At 41.2% G+C, this 10019-nt stretch overlaps 1 protein-coding gene across 1 annotated transcript; it reads left to right on the plus strand.

Annotated features, from left to right (window-relative positions):
- The first annotated feature begins 4869 nt into the window (after positions 1 to 4869).
- Positions 4870 to 5794, plus strand: LOC131229394 (basic leucine zipper 4-like). The gene has a single exon (XM_058225335.1). The coding sequence runs from the start codon at positions 4899 to 4901 to the stop codon at positions 5382 to 5384; it is 486 nt and encodes a 161-aa protein (XP_058081318.1). The 5' UTR covers positions 4870 to 4898; the 3' UTR covers positions 5385 to 5794.
- The last annotated feature ends 4225 nt before the right edge of the window (positions 5795 to 10019 follow it).

Below are 10019 nucleotides of genomic sequence, written 5' to 3' on the forward strand. Positions count from 1 at the left end.
CCACCTATGGCTACCCGAACCCTTGATCTGGTGTTGAAACTCTTGTGAGTCTACCACTGGGGTAAGGATCCATTTCTGGAGAGCTAGAGTTGCCACAAAATCACGTATTCACAGGGATGTGAACTTGAAAAATTCAATAAATTGGCAAATTCCCAACAACAAACATTATGAACATTCAATCATATTCACGATGTAGTTAGATTTCTTAGGAGTCAAGCTTCAAAGTAAGAATATCACAACTTGGAGTCACCTGATATGAATACCAACGTTACTATTGTGAGTCAAGTCAGGTGGTCCATCCAAACGCAGACATCTTGCCGGTGTCTTGGAAGGCACTCAAAGTGGATTTCATGGCCTTTTGAGGAATTTTGCGTTGTATAGACCCAATGTATTGCCCATCTTCTTCATTGAACCCTAAAAAACATTAAGCACCAGAGTAGACCTCTATTTATAGAAAAAAAACTTAAAAAGATAAAAATATCCTTACTTTTTTCAACTACTTTACCTTAATAGACATGAACATTTTCGTCAAAAAAACTAACATCCATATGCTAAAAATCGCGTTTAGTGATATAAGTTACCTGGCCTTTTGAGGGTGTGTTTTACAATCTAGCATGGAGTACGGCTAGTTTGGGTTTGGGGTCACGTTACAATTATCCAAACCGTTTATAGTATAGCCCTCATAATGGATGGGGGATAAATAAATAATAAAAATATGGGAATATTTAAACACCCTTTTATTACTAATATGGATCATCTCCTTTAACCGTTTCTTAGTGGGCCATCAATAGGATCTTGCATTCTAGAAATTTTTTTATATCATATGTACACCATCCAGGGTGAGGCCAATCGTGTGAATGGTTGAGATCGTTGCATAATAACCTCATATCCAATGGATAAAGTCCCAAGGTACTAAATAAAAAGGATGTACTGTAGCAAATCTCTTTAGAAAAGCAAGACATCGCTCTCCGTAACCTTTTCTTTAAAATTTCGCAAATACCGAAAAAGCCCTCAAGGCTTATGAATTGTGAGGAGGAATGCTAAGTGCATTGAGGTGCACCATTTGAATGCCACGGCGCACGTGGTAACGAGGCATGCGTGTGAAAGATCTGAGCTACTCATGGCTCGGTCTTCGCGTAATGGATGAGGGGGATCTGAAAAGATGGTGGGCCATACATGATGATAAAATGCGAAGAAAGTGGTAATATTCTATTAACCGTTCGTTTGTTACAGTTTATTTGCTTGTACATGTGTGGGACACCTGATGATCAGATAGGCTTCTTTCTCTAGAAGACGCTAGAACGTGGGGTTTTCCTGATGAACGGATCTAATCTTTCACATGTGTGACTTGTTGACACGTGTGAGGAAAGTTTAAGAAAAGTGTACCAGCTAGAGTGCCCTTGGTATTCACCTTCCCCGGACTTATAAGATGCCACGGCTGCAAACAAACAAGAGATGGGAACGACCTACAAAATCAAATTATTCAGGGAATGATCCAATACATACAAATGCATGGGGCCCACTAGTGATGTACATTTGGAATCCAAACCGTGCATCTGGTGAAACTCCTCATGTTCACTATATATCCCACGAGTCATCCCGACCCAAAGCTCATGTAGGACACACCACAGGGAGCAATGTGAAATAATACCTAAAAACTTCTATATTCACTTGTTGTGGACGACCTTAGATTTGAAATATACTGAATTTTGGGAATTACCTTGATCCTGGCGGGGAACACCTGATGATTGGGTTGGATGACACGTAAACAACAAGGTGGACCCCAATTTCCCTCTAGAAGTTTCTATGGCGAGGGTTGCCCTACCCCTTTTTCCATGACCTAAGTCATAGATTAGGCTAGATTATGGTATCTCAGCCTACCATGGAGGCCGCATCTAATTGACGGGTTGGATGGTGGACATATATAACAGTGGGCCCCAGAGAGCTCCAACCTATGGTAATTACCATAAGTTGGGAACGCATGCGGTCATTCTCCAGACTAATCAAGGGTAAAAGAAAAGGTAGCCCACTAACCACCTCAATCAGAGCCCCGCTCCAATCTCCACCGCACATACACCCACACAGGTTAGACGGTTCCAATCATCAGTCACTTAGTCCCCACTTGATGAAAGGCAGATATCAGCTGGTGGGCCACCAAATAAACCCTCTACTTATTAATTAAATAGATACCTCTCATGTGGCTCGCATCACCAAGATTATTTTAAATCTTAAAAGGATCTCTAGTATTCAATGGTGATATGTGCGTGAGCACTTAAGAATCGTGTCCATGTTACGTTAATAAATAAATCATTCTTTTATTATAAATAAAAACCATAGGTTAATAATACTATTTTACAGTCGGAAGCGGCTGGTGACATCACTCATTACCAAACCCTTTTTGGGATCTTGTGTACAACTGAGTACCACTTATTAAATGGTAATAAATCAACGGATGTCCCTTCTAACTCTTTCCAGATGGATCAAGACAGTCCAATCGGTGGACCACTGTATTCATAAGGTATGACCGAAAAATAGCTGAGATTGAAAGTTTATGATTATCTAATCCAATAACAATAATTTGATGGTCATCAAAGAATGGCTACAAATGGATCATCGATGCAACTCCCTTTTTAATAAGATCAGTGATTATTGATGTAATTCCTTTTACCAAGATCAGATCCATTCGGTGGATTATTAGTTGTACGGTTCGGATTGAATAAGAAAGCTTTCACTGTTTTGATATGGTGTTGGGTGTTGGTAATGGTACGAAATGGCACTCGACGTGCTCGAGATTCAGCTTCCTCCACAAACACCCACTCCCAAGCAATCGGAACCTCGCCCCGTGCGGATCGCACTTCCATCTCAGCCCGCGTCGAACCGGCGCGGCCACGGCACGTGCTTCCACGTGTGCGGCACATCACCCTCTGGAGATATTTGAGGGTCTGAAAGAAATATCTACTCCGCCCATCATTCGCGCCTAGTAAGTTTAGGAAGCGATCCCAAAAATCAGGCTGATCTAGAACTCGATTGGACCACACAACAGGGAACAGTAAGGATGAGATGGCCCACAATTGAAACCTTCCTTGGCCCACCGAAGTCTTGATCAGGCTGATATTTGATTTTTCTGTTCATCCTAGTGGTACTCAACTTATGAACGGATTGAATGACATATAAACATCACGGTGGGCTCCGGGAGGTTTCAACGGTGGTCGTCTCAATTCCCACATATCCATATCTTGTGGTCCACTTGCGTTTCCAACATGACGTGGGAGGAACCGATGGACCGGTGGATGTAACACATGGATGACAGCTAGCACCAAAGAGGTTTTGGTTTCACGGTCTTGAAAGGTGTTGCAAGCGTTGCACACGGAACCGGTAGAACCGGTAAACTCGACCGGAACCTACCAAATCCCACCAATTCTGAAGGGCACCGGTTAGTTTGGTTTAGTTCTCGGTTCGGCATTATTTAAAACCTAACCTATAAAACTGAACTTTAAACTAGACTGTAGAACCGAACTTGGAATTGAAACTGAAACTGAACCGTGATTATTATGTTTAATTGGACTTGTTTTAAAAATATTTTATGAGTTTATAATGTATTTTAGTTGTCTATTTAACTCATGATTTATTATTTATAATGCATCATTTGATTGTTTCCATAAATATCCTTTTACATACCTTGTAGAACTGAACTTGGAATAGAACCTGAAACCGGACTGTGATTATTATGTTTAACTGGACTTCTTTTAAAACTATTTAATGAGTTTATAATGGATTTTAGTTGCCTATTTAACTCATAATTTATAGTTTATAATGCACTATTTAATTGTTTTTGTAAATGTTTGTTTATATACCTTATATAATATTTATGCTATTCATTAAATATATTACAATATGAATGGACATAGGCTGGATTAAAAAAAAAAAAAAAACATGCAATTAGACAAGATTACAAAAAGCCCACAACAGTAAAATTGGATTGGAGCTGAACTGATATTTACGTTCAATTCCTATTTGGTTCTATGGTGCCAGTGGTTTGGTTTCGGTTATGGTTCGGCTGCAGTTTCACCCCAGAATCAGATTGAACCTAACCGCGTGCACCCCTAAGCGTTGCCCATAGGGGTGTCAATGGGCCGGGCTCGGGCCTTAATAATTATATTTTTGAGTTAAGCCAGACTGACGGCCCGCTCGAAACTGTTCAAAATCCGAGCCAAGACCTAAACCAGGCCCGGCCTGTTGACAGTTCTAGTTGTACGGAATTCCAGTTCATTTTCAAGTGCAGCCAAAAGTAACTTGTGCGCGAGTACTGGCAGCCACACGTGCCGACAAACCCATCCGCTCAACAGTGGGACCCACCTTTTGCCCTTAGGTCAAGAACGAGGTTGATACGTTCGTCCGTTGGTCTAGAGAAGTACGTCGACTATGGAGTGTTGGACATTTTTTTGTGCCGTCCATTTAATGTGGGCCACCAAATGAGGAGCTGATTCACGGCCCAGAGAGTATCCCGCACGTGTGGCGGCCTGGACACCAGAAAGTGAGGTTGCGCAAGTGTACTTCACCATTATTCCGAGCCCTTCATCGACCAACACGTAAACCTCAAGTGGGGCCCACCTTGTATTCCTTCGTAATTAAGCTAATCCGGCAGTGGGCCCCACCGACTAATGTCACAACAAAAGCAGAAACCCAACTTAGTGCCAAACGACTCAAAAGCCTCCAACCGTACACACGAAAAGCGGCCCCCACATACGATCAACGTACCAAATACACCCACGTCATCAAGCTTTATGACTTATGTGGGCCCCATACCCCACTCCCATGCGTCTATAAATACTGCCCGACTCCGCTTCTACTCCTCCCTTTCCCCCACCCCCCATCCTCCCTTAAACGGTTTCCCAGCCATGATGTCGCCGGAGCTAGCCTGCGGAAAACCGCTCTCGGTTCTCGATAGCGGTTTCTGCGAACCCTACGACCTCTTCTCCTTACTCGAGCAACTAAACCCGAACCTGAACCCGAGCCCGAACCCGGCCGGATCCAACTCCGGGTCCGACGAAGCGAACCGGGTTCCCTCCCCCGCCGATGAGCGGAAGCGCCGACGGATGATCTCGAACCGAGAATCTGCCCGTAGATCTCGTATGCGAAAACAGAGGCATTTGGAAGACCTCCGGAACCAGGTGAACCGGCTGCGTGCCGAGAACCGTGAGGCATCGAACCGGCTCGGGCTCGTTTTGCACCACTATCATGCCTTCCGGAGAGAGAACGACCGGCTTCTTGCGGAATCCGCCGGTTTACGGCAGCGGTTGTTGGATATTCACCGGATCCTTGTTTTCCGGCAGCTGCAACATCTCGTCTCGTCGAACGAACAAATTCCTCAATTAATCGCGTAATTAGCAGATAATAAACGGGATTATCATCATTAATTGGTAAAAATGAGGAAAGAAAGCAATTGCTCATTCGCTCGTGTGTATATTAAAAGCAGGAAAAGCCAGGAAACCGCTAGTAGTTTTGAAAAGTGGTTTGGAAAAAAAAAATGGCGGTTTTGGTGAAAGCCAGATTATGTAAAATTACCTATTTTTTTCCTTTTCTTTTCCTTTTTTCTATGTTTGTTTGAATTTTGCAATTGGGAATTTGGGTTTCAAAATCAGATGTGTTCTAATTACATTCTCCCGAGAATTTGAAATATCACCTTCATATCAGCAATATCGGCAAGAGAACCATGAATATACCACAAGACATTGCATGAATTGAACAAAGCATCGCTATAAAATATAAAGAGAAAGACGAGTCGGTTGATTAATACCTGAGAAATTGAAATTGAAATTGAGAACGGGTTGAATGCCAGAATTTCATCCTTTTGGAATGAGGGAAGATTCCAGAGCTCTGTTTTAAAAGCTAAAGAGAGTTTGAATAAAGTAAAAGAAGATGGGTTAGCTTTTTATTATTGTGGGATGGTTTCTAATATAATTAAACTTGCTAAGTGCTCTACCTTTTCATATATCCATAAAGTAAGCGTACATGTTCGCAAGCCGATTGTGGGCCCCACCGTACCCGAATATTGTAGATCATCTCAACCATCGATTTTTATATGTGAGAATTTTTAGTGGTGATGGATTTCAATATTCGTAGGGTTAGGATGGTATTATTAGCATGGATTTTGATCTGCATGCATGCCACGTTACGGTGGGGCCCGTAGGTCACGTGACATTATGGATATGAGGTGCCACGTATATGGTCCCCACCTGTGATATAAGACAACGTGGTCCAATTAAATCCTGCCAAGGCATGTCAGTACCAGTTCATACAAACGTTGTTAGGTAGAGCACGTACACACGTACTCCACCAAGCTTCATCTCTATTATCTAACAGTCACATGGCCCAATCAAATTCTATGGAAGTTAGTGGTGGCACGGTCAACACTCAGTCCGGAGGCTATATGGGCCGACCATGATGTATGTGATTTATTGGGGGCGAGGCTGTGGTTGATACTGGGATCCAATGAGGTAGACTGTGGAGCCACCGTTGTGTATGTGCTTTATATCTATACCGTCCATTTATTCAGAAAGAACCTTTTATAAAATGATCTTCAAAATGAAGTAGATAAAAATCTGAAGTGTACCACACCACAGGAAAGATTGGTGACTAGACATTAAAAACTTCTTGTTGGCCACAAAAGTTTTGGATCGAGATGATGATATATATGTGGTCTCTTCATACAGGTCTTTGCAAAATTATAAATAGTTTGGATGGAAAATAAAGTCCCATGGCCTCGAAGGATTTTTAAATATTCCCAAGGCCTCCAAAAAAATTTATTGGTAGAATTCATTCACCATTGTTTCATGTTATATGGTCCACCTAAGATTTGAATCTGCTTCAATTTTTTAAGTCATATACTAAAATAATCTTTCAAACTAGCTGAGCAGTGTGGATGTACACAACATGCATCAGAGTGGGCCCGTAGTCAGGGATCCATTGACCTTTTGGATCCGAAGGCGCTCTGTGTACTACACTTTAATCCACGTTACTAAAATAATTCAAAACTTATGTGGACTACTAAAATAATCCACGTTGTCTATCATTTTGTCGGATCATTTAAGAGCATGAGCAAAAAAATAAAGAAATTCAAAACTTAAGTGGACAACACCTTAAGAAAACTTCTTGGGGCTACGATACTTTTGTATGCAAGTTGGGGCTCTAAGAGGCCGCTGTGATGTATGGCTTTTATCAACACCATCCATTTATAAGCTCAAAAATAATGTGAGTTTATGGCTCAAGTGGACCACACCACGGGAAGCAGTGGTGCTACTGGTGTCATCATTGAAACCTTCTTAGGGTTGCTGTGATGTTTATTTTCCATCCAACCTATTCATGAGGTCATATAAATGTAGATGAAGGGAAAATACAAATATCATCTTGATCTAAAACTTCTGTACCCAAAGAGGCTTTCATTGTTAGGCATTTAATCCTCATTGTGTGGTTCACTTACGACTTGGGTATACCTAATTTTTTAAATTATAAACTGAAAATAACATAGAAAACTATATGGATGGTATCGATACAATCCATTCATCACAGTATCCCTTAGAGCCCCAACCTATCCTGAGTTCGGGACAGGCTAGTGGTACCCAAACCGCTTCTAAAAGTTTTGAATAAACCTAGAATTGTATTTTCCCTTCATCTCGTGACCTTATAAATAGGCAGGATGGTTCTGCATGTGGGTACTTTATACCAATGTTTTTTTTATAGCGGGGTCCACTTAAACTTTAGATCTACTTCATTTTTTAAAGGTTCATGCCCTAAAATGTGCTGGCAAAACAGACAGATGACATGGATATAAAAGACATACATCATGGTTAGCGCTACAGTGCCTGCCACAGGGGCATGTTCATCAGGCAATCTGCTTCCTAAGCTGACAAAGTATAACAATCTGTACACATCCACGTGGCCAATATAATAATCCATGCGCATGGCATGGTCCAAATCATAGGCCCCACATAGCCCTAAAGTCAGACGAATTGGATGATTATTTTTAGTGTGTATTTTAAATTTGGACCGATTCAACAGTCATCAGCAGGAATGCGTGATAGCTAGCTTGGAAACGGATTGCATGATGTGTGGTGTGTTAACATGGCAAAGTTATGTGGGCCCACTATGATTTATGAGTTATATGCAAACCGTTTATGCTTAAATAAAAAAAAAAAAAAAAAAAATCATTTTGGGACATTAGATAAAAAATGAGGTAGATTTAGACCTCAAGTAGACCACCCTACTACGTAAAGTAGTAGGGATTGAACAACTACCATTGAAAACTTTGTTACTTAATACAAGTTTTGGATCCAGCTATATTTGTGTTTTCCCTTCATCCAAGTTTTAGACCTCATAAATAGGTTGGATGACATGGTGGGCCCTGAGAAGGTTTCAACTATGGGCATCATTGTTCCTACTACCTTCTATAGTAGGTCCACTTGAGGTTTGGATCTACCTCATATTTTGGTTCATGCTCTAAAATGATCTCATAGAATAGATGGAGGGTGTGGATATAATAGGCAGATTGCCTACTAACACACTACCAACAACAAATAGTTAGCGGCCAAGGCCCTGTGCGCCTTCCATGATTTATGTGTTTTATACACACTGTCTATTCATTTTTACAGCTTATTTTAAGGCATCAGCCAAAAAATGATGCAGATCAAAATCTCAGGTAGACCAGTCCACCAGACTGGTGATTCAACGCCTATCATTAAAAACTTCTTGGTGGCCACAAAAGATTTGGATTAAGCTGATATTTGTATTTTCCCTTCATTTAATTCTTTGTAGCCTAGTCAACAGGATGGATGGCAAATAAACATTAATTTAAGTGTTCAATTACCATTATTTTCATTTGATAGTCCACCTTAGATTCAGATCAACCTTAGTTTTTTCTCATGAAATAAAGTAACGATTGAAGGCCTGGATAAAACACATACATCGTTGTAGAACCACTTAGCACCGTCCAGCAGCCGTTTACCTATTGGCAGTTCAGCAGTAATCTTCGTCTGATGTAATACATACACCATGGTCGGATCCACGGAGCTTTGCCACGTCAACATACTTTACCACGTCAACACACAAACAAGGTCGGTGGTTTGTGCCTCAACACGCAATCCCACTTCCAGTTCAGTGAAACTTTGGACGGACCATACGCGCTGTTACCTGAAATGGTTAGGTTGAGCTAAATGCATCCGCGTGTACAATGGCTGTGCGCACATGCACTTAGAATCGGAAACGGATTGGCTACTCCCCCTGACACCAGCTCCCTGGCTGGTGGTCGGTGCTCTGTGGGCCCCACCATGATGTATGTATTTCATCCATTCCGTTCATCCATTTTTACAAATCATTTTATTGCTTGATCCCAAAAATGAGAGAGATATAAATCTCAGGTGGACCACACAATAGTGATTGGATATCAATCATTAAAATCCTCTCATGGCCCACTATACTGTTTATTTGACATCCAATCTTTTGATTAGGTCATACAGGCCCAGATGAAGAGAAAAACAAATATAAACTTGATCCAAAACTTTTATGGCCCCCAAAATGTTTTTAATGGTCGAACCTCATTCAACACAGTTTCCTATAATGTGGTCCACTAGAGATAATGGATATATCTCATTTTTATACTTACACTGTAAAATGATTTGTAAAAACAGATGGATGGAATGGATGAAACACATACATCATGGTGTGGCCCACATAGCACCGACCACCAGCCATTGGCTGGTGTTGGGGGAGTAGCCAATCCGTTCCCCCTAGAATCATTCTGTGCCCGCGTACGCGCATCAATCGACTCTCCTAATTAATTAACGCATTACACTAATTAAAGATCATTAAGGTGAAGCGAATATTCTTTGCATATAATCTTTTACTTTAGTTAAGGGTAGAAGGTGGCACTAAAGCCAGGATCAAGGGGATTCAAACAGACACCTTTTATTTCTTTTTCTTTGTTTTTTGTTTTGTTTGGAGGGATTTGTCGTCTTTTGTTTGAG

Source organism: Magnolia sinica, chromosome 16 (assembly GCF_029962835.1).
Source record: "Magnolia sinica isolate HGM2019 chromosome 16, MsV1, whole genome shotgun sequence".
Classification (NCBI taxonomy): Eukaryota; Viridiplantae; Streptophyta; class Magnoliopsida; order Magnoliales; family Magnoliaceae; genus Magnolia; species Magnolia sinica.

Bases quoted from the DNA above. Each gene is read 5' to 3' on its own strand.
- LOC131229394 (XM_058225335.1), top strand. From the start codon at position 4,899: ATGATGTCGCCGGAGCTAGCCTGCGGAAAACCGCTCTCGGTTCTCGAT.